This window comes from Ostrea edulis, chromosome 6, assembly GCF_947568905.1.
Source record: "Ostrea edulis chromosome 6, xbOstEdul1.1, whole genome shotgun sequence".
Lineage (NCBI taxonomy): Eukaryota > Metazoa > Mollusca > Bivalvia > Ostreida > Ostreidae > Ostrea > Ostrea edulis.
The window spans coordinates 91,904,537-91,920,151 of record NC_079169.1 but is presented as its reverse complement, the minus strand read 5'-3'; the positions used below and the strand labels follow the sequence as shown (position 1 = coordinate 91,920,151).

Sequence of the window (15,615 nt, the reverse complement as noted above, 5' to 3'; positions counted from 1 at the left end):
CAATTTCATATTGTTAAATCCTTTATGTGCAAGTACTTAATAAGGGTATTATTATTTTTTTTTTGGTCATCCATTCATTGAAATCAACACTTTTGAATTATGTATACAAAGGTTAACACATCTGAAACACATGTTGTCCTCTTGTATCATCAGGATTAAGGTTTTTTATTTTAACTGATCCAATTGTGTCAACATTGTTAAACATCTGAGAAGTTAGTTGGATTGATCTGGATTAGAAGACCAGTATAGATACACGGGAAGTGTTCCAGTAATTGGCACTTTCTTTCAAGCCGAGATAGTGGGGATTAACTTGAAAAAAGTGCTGTGTGCTTAGTGTTTGCTTCATATCTCCGATCAATCGAACTGTCATTGTTTTCTCCTGTTATCTGTCCAATCAGGCATCAAACAATTCTTCTTGTGTTTTATTGTGAAAACTAAAACTGAAGCTGAATACTAAATACTGCTGAGAAAAATAATGCTCCATTAATTTTTACGAGTCGGTTCGGTGACTTTACAAGTCATGAAAGTTCTATCTTTCTACTCCGCAGTTCCCACAATTTGTCGCTTAACCCAAATATCTGCTCTCATTCCTAGAAGGAGAATATCAATATTTCTCAACTGATATACACATACATTAGCACTAGAAGTCTGAATCAACCCTAGCTTGCTTCTACAGAAGTCTGAATCAACCCTAGCTAGCCTTTGCAAAGTTTGAATCAACTCTAGCTAGCTTCTACAGAAGTCTGAATCAACTCTAGCTTGCTTCTGCAGAAGTCTGAATCAACCCTAGCTAAGGTAGCTTCTGCAGAAGTCTGAATCAACTCTAGCTAGCTAGCCTCTGCAAAGTTTGAATCAACTCTAGCTAGCTTCTACAGAAGTCTGAATCAACTCTAGCTTGCTTCTGCAGAAGTCTGAATCAACCCTAGTTAGCTTCTGCAGAAGTCTGAATCAACCCTAGCTAGCCTCTACAGAAGTCTGAATCAACACTAGCTATCTTCTACAGAAGTCTGAATCAACCCTAGCTAGCTTCTGCAGAAGTCTGAATCAACCCTAGCTAGCCTCTACAGAAGTCTGAATCAACCCTAGCTAGCCTCTACAGAAGTCTGAATCAACTCTAGCTAGCTTCTGCAGAAGTCTGAATCAACTCTAGCTAACTTCTGCAGAAGTCTGAATCAACTCTAGCTAGCTAGCCTCTGCAAAGTTTGAATCAACTCTAACTAGCCTCTACAGAAGTCTGAATCAACTCTAGCTAGCTTCTGCAGGAGTTTGAATCAACTCTAGCTAGCCTCTACAGAAGTCTGAATCAACCCTAGCTAGCCTCTGCAGAAGTCTGATTCAACCCTAGCTAGCCTCTACAGAAGTCTGAATCAACTCTAGCTAGCTTCTGCAGAAGTCTGAATCAACCCTAGCTAGCTAGCCTCTACAGAAGTCTGAATCGACCCTAGCTAGCTTCTGCAGAAGGAAATAAGATAATGGAATATTTAGCTGGATTGTGCATTTACTTCAGTTTTAATTATACTGCAAACACTTGATCTGAAAATGAGACCCAGTCTCCTAGCTAGATGATGAGGATTGCAGTATGCATGTAAACTTTCCTGCTGTTGGATATGCTGGTTATAATCTGAACTTTTGACAGACAGCTGAGGACTTGTTGAAGGAACACCTAAGGGGCATAATTGCTGGCCAAAAAATAAACAGAATGCATTTTGATAGGGTTTAAGCATAATCATTTTTCCAACCTGACATACATACAAATCATGCTATGATAATTCCAACAAAGCGGTTTCCCCGGGAGTCTACATATCTCTCTCTGCCGTAACAGAAGAAAACATCTGTTGACTCGCTAATTACCTTTCATTATGCTTCATAAAATATTTTCAACAACATCTGATAAAAATGTATGTGGATTACAGTTATTTGAAACTCCGTGTACAGATTATATTGTAATGGAGAGAGTTTAGAGTATCTGCTCAGTGACCACTTATTAATTATTTATCCATGCATCTTTTTTTTATGTTGGAAGTCCCAAGGGCAGATTGAAGGTCTGCAGGCTGATTCAGTTGTGTTTTATGAGTATGTGAGCTTGCTCATAACTAGGGATTTAATGATTTACGATTTGACTATGGCAGGGTTGGTCTTGATACGATCTACCTGTACAGCCCTAACAAAGCCAGGACTGTCATCCTACTGCAGGGAGACAAATTACATAATGACATAGTCACGCAAATTAATTGTGACAGGGAGGGCATTTCTTTTCATGATACGATTAAATGATGTTGTAGTCCTATCATATTTTTTGAAATGTTTCGTATACAGGTCTATCAGGTGACATGGTCTTGTCATTTGAGAACTTGAAACATACGAGGTTGTGGCGCCTTTACTTGTCGGATTTACAAAGAACCAGAATGTTTCTCTCATCCATACCTCAGGTTGTTACAATTTGAAGACAGTGTATAACCAAATGGAAAAAATAAGTGTTTTAATGAAGTCCATTTATTTCAAATTGAAGGTGTGGTCATTTCCAATCAAGCAATTTAAAAAATTGTGATTTGAAAATAATCTTCTTTTTTTTTACATGAAGTTTGGTAATATAAGCTTAAATGTATTGAATTTGAATGGGGAATTTTTTTTAAATGACCAGATCATGGTGATATGACTCTATTTCATACTGTTTCAATGTCCATGTACAAGACATTAAAAAACACTTGTCATTTTTAGATGATAAAAAAAGTGTGAATTATAAGGAATTGAAAAGAATTCTGTTGTAAATGCTTGCTTGCATGGACATAGAAGTTTGTCTGGGAGGGAAAACGTATGTTAAATTTGGTTTCCCCATCTGATTGTGTTTGTTCATAAGCAATTACCCTTCCCAGCACCTTCTTGGCTTATTGTCTTGGGTTGTTAACAGGATACTGTGTAAATCGATTTTCAAAACTTCAGATTCAATGTCTCGCAAAAGAAAATCCCTTTTAATTTCATTTTCTAATGGGTTTTATGTCTTGAGGACATTTGATAAAAAAAAAATGTAGTTAATTGGATCGTGAGATATATTTGGATAATTTAAAAGGTATTCTTTTATTTTGAAAGAAAATGTCTCTTACATGAATTGGCTATCGGACGCCTAGAAAGGAAATCCAATTACATGGGTACAACTGATGAATGATCAAATTTGATTTTCTTCACATGTCATGAGAATCTGACCGATGTTACACAGTAGATTCCAGTGCTAGATTGACCATATGTACAGGGTGAATTTCGTCAAGACATTTTTTTTTCACCTATAATATTTTAAGAATTAGCCCGTTGTAGAAGACCAGGCTCCAGAATCATGAGGCATTAAGTCAATATCTGAATATTGTAATGAAATTATTGAAAAGTCAATCTTTCCAAAATAACATTGCTATTCAATATTGTATGTTTCATCAAATTTTTAGTGCCTGCAAATGAAGAGTTTCAGTTCAAACGTAATGAACATCTCTTTCAGGTGATTGAAATTTTGACTGAAGTCTGAGTTTGTTACATGTACATGATCCCGGGGCCTGAAGCAGTGATGCGGGAGTTGAAATAAATACTTGTAATGAAGAAGGTAAATTATTGATAGGTATTCTTATAGGTGGAGAGCCACAGCTCTCATGGGAAAACAGAAGGTTATCTCTGATATGTCCAAAAAAAATTATTTTGCCCGATCAAGAGCTACAGTTCTGCAGCTAGTATACCTATTATTGAGGAACGCAGGGAGGATCTGAGACCTTGTGTTGAGCTCTGACCAGGTGATTGTCTTTGATCTCCGAGCTCTTTTTAATTGGATTGGTTTTGTGTATTGATTTTCAATGTCTGCTGTCTCTGACTGACAGTCAAGTTACTAAATAATTAATGATTTATACACTCCAATATTATCCCTCAAATCCAGCCAACCCTCTTGTCTTCCTCAAGATTTCTTCAAGACTTGTCCTCAGAAAGAGGTCATGACCTTAGAAACTCATTAACCAGCAGATAATTACAGGTGAATTATTGTTCATTTACGTAGGTTTTTTTTTATCATGTAGAGTAATTCTTCGTTATTCTACTGGTGAGATTAATTCTCACTTAAGTAAATGAACATCCTGATCGGATCCATGTTTAATGAAAAATGTATTAAATACTTGATAATATTTAGCAGTTATTTGGACAGCCTGTTTGTGGAGTGGGGGGTTGGATAGTGGTATCCCAGCGACTATAGAAAGATAACATTTCTGTGAAGCCCTCTAAGGACCATGTTTAGATTGCCTGTGGGTAATTCCTCACTGATTAGAAATGAGGCTTTTTCTTTTATATTCATGGCAAAAAACATTGTTAAAATGTATGACTAAGAAGTTTGAAAGTGGTCTGAGCCTTTGTGAATTGTGATCTATGTTTATGTTTTCTATTAGCAATAAAATGGGCAAACACCATCCATTATGTATAGGGACTTTACAGAAAATCGACGGGAAAGAAAAGCACTACAGACCATCTCTAAGGTCTACGTGTAAAAGTGATGGTGCAGATTTCCATGTGATTTCCTGTCAGTTACCCTGTGTGTTTGAGAGATCAGAATTTCCCACACTAAAGGCTTCAATGACTTCAGGACTCTAGAGAGAAATTCAGAATCCAACGTTTTAGTTTTAGTATTCCGTAGTTTTATTTGAATTTATTGATGTCCTTGTTGACCAGTTTTTCCTTTTATAATGCTCTTTGTCTTCTAATATTTAAAGAAAATGATAATGTTAAAGGTTTGAAACCTTAACTTTTTGCTGATTGAAATGAAGGGAGAATTGCTTTGTAATGTGATCGAATGTTTTTGAAGAATTGGTTCTTTGTAGTGTGTCTTGTTTTACACAAGAGAATTGATGTTAGAATTGTTAACACTATAAGTAATTCAAGAGATTGTTGTAATCTTTTTTTCCCCGTACTTTTATAAAAAGAAATACTATATAGTCATACCAGAGATCTTTTAATTGCGAAAAATGCTTTGAAGTTTTTGAGTTTAAAAACAGCTTTGAAATCATGAAAGAAGTACTTAATTACAAGGTTCGTTACAAAGATTATCTGATTAAAATTTTGAAATACATAAACCCAAGAACAATATGGAAACAGAATAACATTGAATCACACGTAATTGAGCTCATTAGACCTTTGGGAAAACATTGCTAACTCTGTAGTCCAATAAACAAAAAGTTGTGATATTATTGTACTCACTGTTCAGTCCATCCCATGTGTCATCAACAGCCCCACTGACCACCAATGTCCAAATTTGTAACAAAAACAGAAATACCGGGCCCATGTGTAGATCCATTGAGAAAGATATTAAAATAACTAGAATCTAATCCACAAACATTGTCACTTGAACTGGTCTGTAACTAATGGGTCAACTATTAGCTGACATGGTTTGACTCCATGTTTAAATGACTGTTAGATTATTTGTATCTACTGATTGACTGAGTTCCATGCCATTGTAAGCACATGTGTTCACTGTTGTGTTTATAATAGCTACTGTCATTTTTCTTCCAGCCATTTAATCAACCAATGGAATTGCAGGAAAGAATGGGGTGGTCTTAAGCTGCACTAGAGTTTTCTGCCCTTTGGAGTAGATCTCCATGATTATAGATTGGTTCACTCTCAGCTGTGTTATGGGTATGGACATGATAATTAGGACAGGTAAGCCGTTAATTTGATTTTAATGAAGCATCATATAACAGAGAAAAATGAATACAAGATTGACATCAATGTTACACCTATGTCACATAATATGATATAACGTTTATTAACCATTGCATAATTTGTCTTTGTAACACAAGACAGATTTATTAACTAAAGGTATATAAACTACTTATCACAAACTGAAGCTCGCATTCTTGTTCTGACACTGATTATGTTAATTAATATTATAAGTAAAGACAAAAGAAAAGAATTCGGCAATGTTCAAGTTCAAAACATTAAAATATAATTCCTACTCGTAGGATCAACTCTCAGTGAAAGAGCAGATTACATATCTCTAGAGAGTTGTCTAAGGCAGTCCTCATTTGAAATGGCTACATCATTATCCTGATAATCATAAGATGTACATGCTTTTCAACAGTACTTAACAATTCAGTAGTCAGTTTATAATACAGCAGTTTCGTGTTAAGAACAGAGGAGTTGTTTCCCTTTTCATATTGGGTTAGATATCATGCTTTGTGTGTGGGAAGGTGTTATATGGTCTTCTATTGGGTCATTCCCCAACAGAAATATGATGAGTGGATTTGATTTGTAATACGAAAAAATAATTTGTTGTAGCAGTCAAGGAAGAAATCTGCTTTAATGTTGCATGACTACATGTATGCCTCGATCGTCTATTTGAGAAAACAGCAAATAAAATACCAAAGATTGTTTATTTATCCAGATGAAAGATTTTGAATTACCTGTGAAAATATCATGATCTGTAGAAAAGAAAATAAGACAATTTTTAAATGTATATCTACTCTATATTTTATGATGATCAATTTTGAAGTAAAAGGCAGAGGTACCCTTATGCATGCATGCTAATATATTGTGTTTTACAAGTAAGATTGGTATGCTTTTTATTGTATCTTGTTAATAAAGCACTGACCTTTAACTTGACTTATATTCTTGAGGGAAGTAGGGTAGTGCTTTTTGCATTAAACAAATTATGCACATGCGTCCATTGTTTTTACTCCCATGGGGATTTGGCCGGGTTAGAGTAGGTCCTCAGTACCCCTTGCTTGTCGTAAGAGGTGACTAAATGGGGTGTCCTTCAATGAGACTGCAAAAACCAAGGCTTTGTATTACAGCAGATGTGGCACGATTAAGATCCCTCCCTGCTCATAGGCTGTAAGCTACGGGCAGAGGCCTAAGTTTTGCAACCCTTCACCGGCAATACTAAGTGATATCATATGTCTCCATATGAGTGAAAAATTCTCAAGTGGGATAAACAATATACAATCAATTAATCCATTGTTTCTATTAATACTCTCATTCTACAAACTCGACATTGATTCCTGGAAAATTAGAGCCAATTCTATACCGTATTAGTGGAATTTTTAGCGAGACACAAACTTGGCAATTTTCTCATAAATATGGGTATATATAATTAGTGAGCACATTTTAGTGACTTTATAATTCCAAAAAAGCTAACTATTACCTTCAATACGGAATAAATTGTTAGCGATATTTAAATTTTATCAATCTCTACACCCTTGCTAGTAATGCCAAGATTAAAGCCTTGCTAAAAATTCCACTTATACAGTATTTTGAAGGTTAACAGTGATATCGTGTCTTTGCAAGCATACCCTTCAGCATCATTTATTGTGCTTTTAACTGTAAGATCTATTTGAATTTGTTTTCTAGTAGTTAGAACAAATGGTAAAATCATCTCAATGAAAACTTCATAAACCTATGTGAAGTAGTGTACTTCATATATAAGATTTTATGAAAGAACTGCCCGTGATCTGATCCACAGCAGGACTTCTCCAGCCTATCCCTTCCGATTCATTGAAGAATATCGAACCAAAGCACCGGGATATCACAATCGAATGTCAAGACACTTATTTGAACCAACACTATCAGAGTCGCACATGTGACCATTTTGAGTCTTAGTTTCATGTAATAAACAATTTATTGAGTGAATGTTCAGAAGCATATGAAAGTTTATTCTCCCTCCGAAAATCATATCCCCATCAGGTAATTTGATTTTTCTTGGATGAATGATATATATTTAAGAAATGAACATCACTTTTGAGCTGTTCATGGTCAGTATGAACGGATTTGGATTTGAGGCAAATTCTGTGAATCGCGCTAGCGATTCACTAGCGCGATTCACAGAGAATTTGCCTAAAATCCAAATCCGTTCATATTGACCATGAACAGCTCAAAAGTGATGTTCATTTCTTATATTTATATTCATTTACTATATCACCCTTTGTTTACATTGCTTCTATTTTGTTGCATAAAACGAACTCCTAGCCTCTATCACAGTAGTTATTGTGACATACGTCAACACATAGACATGACGTCACATTTCGTCTCACCCTGCCTTTTATCAACATTGCAAGGTGCACTGTATTTTGGGGATAGGAGACTGCAAGATTAGGATGATAATCCACGTAAGTTTACAATCTTAATCCAAAGGTGTGACTTGCGAGATTTTTGTAACAGTTGTTCTATCTTTTTCAATTCATTACGCTCTCTCAGTCGCGTGCTTTAAGCTAGTTCATAATTCGTTCATAGTCAATGTGAACAGATTGTGTCGCGCGCTGAAATTGGTTGGTTCATAGAGGAAAATGCGATTTCCAATATGAATATATATATATTAATGAGATTAAAATTGGAAATTGTCAACCTGAGAAAATTATTGTCACTGAAGATGGATCCGAGGTTGACAATGGTTTTCCGAGGCGTGACAATTCCCAGTGTTGCCCTCAAGTACATGTAATTCTGTAAACCAACTTTTATTTGTGACTACTTTATTCGTGATTACTTTTTGCGATTACTTTATTTCACGATTTACTAGTGAGGAACTGGTTCATGGTGACTAATTTTCATGACACCAAGATAATCTGAAACATACAAGAAACATCAACGAACAGGTTGTCACGATGATAAGGTTCTTGCGAATCTCGTGAAAATTTCGTGCACATGAATAAAACTTGGTTTAGGCCAATTCAACTTAATTAGTAGATTATCATCCAGGGTCAGCAAAAAGTATGGGGCGGGTGGGAGGATTTTATTTTTTAATTTTTATTTTCTGAGAAAAATTTTAAAGACAAACAAGATTTTTTCCCCCAACAGATCCACATCATTTAATTGCAGATGGATGTCAATCTATGCTATTTTCACACACTAATTCCAGGTTAAGCTTTAATTTAAGGATATAACAGAAATATACCTAACTTCTTCAAGATTTACGTCTGTAAAAACGTGAGAAATTAAGAAAACGATATAAATCTATTTTCTTCAAGTGACTCTTCACGTTCCTTTACCGGAAATGTAAACAAGAAGTGTAAATACCGGAGTCGGACATGAAAATATTCCGGAAATCGCAAGTTTCGCAAAATAAAAAAATTCGGGGCAGGCCAATTTTTGAGGGGCGGGCGGGGATGATAATCTATCAATTAAGTTGAATTGGCCTTACAGTAGTTATTGTTATAATAATCTATTGCAGTAGGCAAGCTTTAAACAAAGCTTCATATGTGTTTGATTGTGAACTGCACACTCACAAATTCCACAGTCAATATTTTTTGTAAAACCACCCGTTGCCTAGTAATTTTGGTTCGACCAATGCTGCGTTCTATAACGGGGGATGGCGTGGTTTTATCACTTGGGGGGGGGGGGGGGGCAGTATTTTTTATGAAATGTCTCTCAACCAATCAGAGTCAACTAATTTACATTATATGTAAAAGACTTTTATTATTGTATGTTACAAACAGTGTACTTATGATAATAACAGACAAGAATGAAATAAATAAAAACAAAGATTATTATTAAGATTGTGTCAATTATATTCTATTAAAGATATTTGTTTTTTGAAACCATGAAAATTACATCTTCAATGAAAACATAATATTTGAAATATATACACAAAACTTTGAATTGTTACATATGAGTAGAGGAGCTTGAAGTGGAAATTTATCACACGTATTGCACATTCTAAAAGCTTGTATTTATTACTAGTGGCGAGTAGCATATCCAAAGAGCCATATTATGTTGAATTGATAATTATGAAGTTCAATATGATGGATGATACATGCCTGTCAATGAGACGCGGTCCAACTCTTTGGATCAAGTTACTGTAGAAATGACAAATTTATTATACACACCTCCATATATTTTTAAAGATATGTTTTGATTTGGGATAATACAAATTCATTCCTAGTCAGCAAAAAATAATTAATATACAGTTAATATATTTTTTTTTGTTGGCAATTTTTTTTCCAGTCAGTTACTTTCCACAAAAATGTGTATTGATTCAAAGTGACATCATCAGTTTCAGAGTGGTGATTTTGAATCAAAAAAGCACATTGTGGTGACCCGGAAAGTCGGATCACGCTCTGTGAAGTCAACAGTATGAACACGCGGAAAAAATAATTCATATATATGATAAAGCTTCATACACCTCCCTATAATAAATGTATTACTGTACAGTACCTTAAACTTTCATTACCAAAATTTATTTTCTGGTATTTCTCCTTGACTGATTGCTGTCTGTATATATGTTTTCGGGACCACAATGTAAACTAGTTTTAAACTAATTGTGCTATCCTGTTTAAATAAAGGACATTATTATTATTATTATTATTACTTTCTTACACAGTGACTGTCGTGTCATATTGCTAAATAATTATCCTAACACTTTATTTTGTCACATCGGTGTTTCTTCATGATGAGACGTACTGGAAGCGTCAGTAGTAATATGGCCTTTCAGGGACTCCGGGATTGATCTTGAATTGGAGGCAGGAGGTAATTCTGCCTGATGAGGCGTTGAACCCTCAGCGGTGGAATCTCTCTGATGAGGAGACTCTGAATCCTTTTTAATGGTATGAGTTTCAGCCATTGAACTTCTCTGATTTATATGACCTTCAGAGGTTGAAGGTGAATCCCTCAGATGAGGAGATGTTGAACCGTGAGGTGTGGCGTGACTTTGACTGATGTCTGAAGCTGTTTCCCCTGAAGTAGATAGCGTGGACATTGTAAGGTGTTTATTACTGACCGATGAATCCGAGAAAGCAGTGTTGTCTTGTCCTTCTAATTGGAATTTTTCATGAGTGCCATGCAGAAGGGGTTCTGTGTCTGACGTGGCTGAATGGTGTATGTTTCCTTCGATGTCATCGTAAAAGAACAAATCGTCTTCTAATGACTCCTCATAAGTTCCCCTCTTTGAGCACAGCAGACACTTCCTTCCCATTTCATTGAAGCAGTCTTCACAATAATCTGCATAGCAGCTTGGCTTGGAGCAAGTGTAGAAATGTAGCCCTTCTTTGTCCGACTTTCCACAATTCAAGCAAAGCCTCTTTTGGCTGTTACCACCAAATAATCCACCAACCAGAGGAAGCTTGGCCAGAGCCCGTTCCGCATCATTAGCTTGTTTGGAGTCCTTTAACCGTGATCTCATTTCTTTAAGTTTGAATTTTCGGTGGTGTAGGATTTTGTTGTGGAGGTAACGAATTCTCTCCTCCTCTCGTTTCTGGTAGAAAAATCCGCACAAAGCCCGTTTGAGTCGGTAACAGTAACTTTGTAGTATGATGGTGACTAGTACTCCCCCGTTTAAAGCCAGGATCACGTAGAGGTTGTTATTATCGGGGAAGGATGGATACGGCAGACATTCCGTGACATTGTAGGTGGTGTAGTAACTGTCCTGTACCGTGATAGACTTCACTAAACTCTGGAGAATCCGGGCTATAGTGCCATCACCAGTGATTCCAAAGTGAATGTATATTGAACCCGAAAAATCAATTTGAACATCACCATAGGTATGTACCAGGTAAACAACATAATATAAAACATAATCAAAGAATATAATAACAGAATATAGAATCATATTAAGCAGCAGCTGAAGGATAGACATAATGCTTCTCCTGATTTCTGACCCATTCAAAGCAAGGGAACTTGTAAATATGTACTGTGAACCTTCGTTTTCTTTGAATGGTAAGATGGACGGTTTTCCGAGTCTCCTGCACTCCCTGTCAAATCGCCTGAAGTTGAGAGAGATGTAATTGTTGTCGTAATCTATCTGGGTGAGGTAATGTTGGACGTAGATGGCGCTGTGTAAGACCATGAATATGAGGAGAAGGGAGGTCCACTGGGTGAGGATGGAAAGGCTGGTTTGTATTATGTAGGTGTTGAAACTGAACAGTGATGCAATTTCTGCCGCCACGGCTGCTGCTGTTTGGTTGAGATCATTAAGGCCTATTACAAACCACCTTTTGATGATGTTAAAGTAAAAGGCGTTTTTGATGGCAGTGTAGAGTTTCTCGACGGAATTTCCGAGGAATTTTAGGGCATCTGAAAGTAGTTCTAGTGGTGTGCATATGTTTTCGGTGAGTTTCAGGGGTTTACATACAACTCCGGCAATATTCACTATTTCACATATTTGAGAAACAAGACCCCTTCTAAATCTGTAAACAAATGAATACCGTTAAGGAATATTTTTCTTGGATATTTGCTTGTATTTCCAAGTAAATAAAAGAAGAGGGACAGGACTGGACATTCAAAATATACCCCAGGCTAACCTACGAATTGTCAAAATATACCCCAGGCTTACCTACGAATTGTCAAAATATACCCCAGGCTTACCTACGAATTGTCATATTGTAGTATTTCTCTAAATATACCCCAGGCTTACCTACAAATTGTCATATTGTAGTATTTCTCTAAATATACCCCAGGCTTACCTACGAATTGTATATTGTAGTATTTCTCCAAATATACCCCAGGCTTACCTATGAATTGTCGTATTATAGTATTTCTTATACCCCAGGCTTACCTACGAATTGTCATATTGTAGTATTTCTCTAAATATACCCCAGGCTTACCTACAAATTGTCATATTGTAGTATTTTTCTAAATATACCCCAGGCTTACCTACGAATTGTCATATTGTAGTATTTCTCTTTTAAATGAGCTTTCTCATGCAATCTGTGTTCTGGATAGAAGATGCCCCTTTCTTGTAAGGTCTCCTCCAGGATTTCCTCTGCCCGTTGTTCCCAGAATTTCATGTGCTCCTCATGTTCACTTTCACTCCATTGAACTGTAACATCCTCTGCTTCTAACTCTCCTGAAGAAGATGTCAGGTTTTTGATATAAGCTTGCCTTGCAATGAATTTTATGTGCAAAATATACACTAGTGAAAAAATCTGTTTCTGGATGTTTTAGTTCAGTATTTTCAAGTTCTCAATGCATTGAACATAAAGTATTAATTGATGTCTATAGACACCTGCAGTCTGGCTGTAATGTCACACTGTAAAATTGTGGTTTGTAAACTAAGCAAAATTATCCTATCTGAATTTATAGTCTGCTAAGCCCATGGAAAGAAAACATCTTCATGATATTAAATCTGTGATTTTAGACATGTTGGTTTTATAGGACAATATTTACATTTTCAATGTTTTTGCCTTCATTATCTTTACCAATTGAAATGATAACCATTTCCTCATGAATGTGAACAATGTGCGTATAAATCTTGATAACTATTGCACAAATATTTTAACTGCTGGGAATTCTGACATAAATGAAAACCAAAATGTTAATTTAAAAAATAAATTCCAGTTTTCAAAATACATGAAGGTTATTTTTCATTGCATCCCCAAGCATTTTGCAAGTAAATATGATTGTGCTTAACCGCTCTCATTAATTTATATTTCAATGCTAGGGCATCTTTCACTTGCATCAAAGGGATTTTTTTTGGAAAACTTTGAAATATATGAATATTGGATCATGTGACTGATACAGTCATGTGACAGTAAGGGGGGGGGGGTGTTCCTCTCTAGTACAATGTATATCAAATATTCATAATTTTGGTCAAATTAATGAAAATCTACATAGCAACATGGATGAACAGATTTGTGAAATGTCAAGTTTACTAATTTCACATAACTTAATTAGGAGAACTTAATCTCTTTGGCAAAAAATGAAAGAGGGAAATTAGCTTCCTGAAATGTTGATTTTGTCTGTCCCAGCATGCAGTGGAAATGTTGATTTTGTCTGTCCCAGCATGCAGTGGAAATGTTGATTTTGTCTGTCCCAGCATGCAGTGGGAAATTAGCTTCCTGAAATGTTGAATTTGTCTGTCCCAGCATGCAGTGGGAAATTAGCTTCCTGAAATGTTGATTTTGTCTGTCCCAGCATGCAGTGGAAATGTTGATTTTGTCTGTCCCAGCATGCAGTGGAAATGTTGATTTTGTCTGTCCCAGCATGCAGTGGAAATGTTAATTTTGTCTGTCCCAGCATGCAGTGGTCAGGTGTCCCTGTTACCGTAGGAATCCCTCTTCTTCCTGAGACTTCCTATGACTGGGATCTTGTTAATGGCAGATTTACACTTATTGTAAGCGTTTTTGAAGAACTTGGTGCAAGAGTCGTAGGCGTCATTGAACATTGCCTTACAAGAAAGAAACAGAGAAAAGCATACATTCGCTGTCTTTGTGAGCTTTATCTTTGAAGAAGCACCAAATTTATGTTATCTAGATCAAAGGTGTAAAAATCACATGTACCATCATCAATATTTTGCAATGTAATGAAATTTTTAAATTGAAATATTGAATTTTTTTAAAAAATTGTTATTCAAAATGATATATTCAAAATTTCTTTGATTTATATGCTTAAGGTGATTTCACCTTCATGTGACTTTGGATTATTATGGATTCAAAGTATAAAAATTGACAATTTCAGCTTAAAATAGTTTGGTTTAATCAGTAACCAAAGGAAATGTATATTATGTTGTCACCTTTTTAAAGATAAACAAAAGTACAGTCAAACCTCATTATCTTGAACTCAATAGGACTGCATGAGAATAAACTTCAAGATATCCAAGGTTTTGAGATATTGAGGGTAAAATACTTAAAGAGTAAGTGGTTGGGACTTCCAAAACACCTCAACATATCCCATGGTATTTGAGATTTTGGTGTTTGAGATACTGAAGTTCAGCTGTATATATCAACATCAAATAATCATTAAACAATATAATGAAAAGTATATAAAAACTGTTCAAAATTACAAAATTTTTAAGTTTGAAAACACTGGTACTTTATGATATTTATAAATCAGGGAATCGTATGATAAACATAGAATAGAAAAATACCAATACAGGAGTTATTGCCCTTGACAACAATTAATTTATTATTAATATGAAAGAAATATAAACTTTTCAGCATCAAATGATTTACCAAAGTTTTTTTTATTGTACCTATTAAATAATATTCCTACAATTTTAAAGATATATTTCATACGCAAAGTTCACTTCATTTTAAAAATATTTTGCAATAACTTACAATGTCACATGAGAATAGAACCACCTTAAAGCACAAAGTGGGAACTGATTAAGTCTTACATCGGCTGCTTTTTGAAGGAAGTTGGCAGCATCCTTCAGTCCAGACGCAGTGGCCTTAATTGCATTTATGATAGGTTCAATTGCTGCCTCGATTAGATTAGCATAGAATCTGACTTGGTCTTCAATTTTAGTGATCTGTTCCTGTAATAAATTTATGAACATTGATGTGTAATTGTAATTCTCAGCTACTATCAGATTAAGATAGTAGATACAATATACTGAATATCACACACCTTATACCACTTCAATCTGTTCTTCTCTTATGAGCATGGCATATTTCACTCCAGCAGCCATTGATCAATAGTTATAGAATTTTGTTTTTCTAAGAAGTTTGAATGATGGAATTGCCTCACTTTGATTTGATTAAATGATGGAATTGCCTCACTTTGATTTGATTAAATGATGGAATTGCCTCACTTTGATTTGATTAAATGATGGAATTGCCTCACATTGATTTGATTAAATGATGGAATTGCCTCACTTTGATTTGATTAAATGATGGAATTGCCTTACCTTGATTTGATTAAATGATGGAATTGTCTTACCTTGATTTGATTAAATGA

At 35.3% G+C, this 15,615-nt stretch overlaps 3 protein-coding genes across 9 annotated transcripts in view; 1 reads left to right on the top strand and 2 right to left on the bottom strand.

The window, feature by feature from the left end:
- LOC125647951 (uncharacterized) overlaps positions 1–5,531 on the bottom strand; it is a 54,879-nt gene extending 49,348 nt beyond the window's left edge. The window contains exon 1 of the mRNA XM_048874826.2: positions 5,215–5,531. Within this exon, the coding sequence (XP_048730783.2) occupies positions 5,215–5,311 (97 nt within the window). The 5' untranslated portion in view covers positions 5,312–5,531. The remainder of the gene's footprint in view (positions 1–5,214) is intronic.
- The window catches only part of LOC125647948 (cysteine--tRNA ligase, cytoplasmic-like), a 105,547-nt gene that overhangs the window by 61,306 nt on the left and 28,626 nt on the right, over positions 1–15,615 (top strand). For 2 of the 7 annotated variants that reach the window (XM_048874824.2, XM_056142703.1), the window contains exon 1: positions 5,538–5,673. The exons of the other annotated variants lie outside the window; for them this stretch is intronic. The gene's annotated coding sequence lies outside the window, so the exon portion shown is untranslated. Of the gene's footprint in view, positions 1–5,537; positions 5,674–15,615 lie in introns of those variants that run through there. 7 annotated transcript variants of the gene reach the window in all.
- On the bottom strand, positions 5,593–15,327 carry LOC125647947 (DC-STAMP domain-containing protein 2-like). The gene is made up of 3 exons (XM_056142704.1): positions 13,981–15,327; positions 12,592–12,784; positions 5,593–12,125 (listed from the first exon to the last, which is right to left on the bottom strand). The coding sequence occupies exons 1-3, from the start codon at positions 14,099–14,101 to the stop codon at positions 10,373–10,375; spliced, it is 2,067 nt and encodes a 688-aa protein (XP_055998679.1). The 5' UTR covers positions 14,102–15,327; the 3' UTR covers positions 5,593–10,372.

Coding starts and splice junctions, on each gene's coding strand:
- LOC125647947 (XM_056142704.1), bottom strand. CDS start 14,101: ATGTTCAATGACGCCTACGACTCTTGCACCAAGTTCTTCAAAAACGCT. Junction 12,785..13,980: donor GAAGAAGAGGGATTCCTACG/GTAACAGGGACA, acceptor CATCTTCTTCAG/GAGAGTTAGAAGCAGAGGAT. Junction 12,126..12,591: donor TACAATATGACAATTCGTAG/GTAAGCCTGGGG, acceptor ATTTGTTTACAG/ATTTAGAAGGGGTCTTGTTT.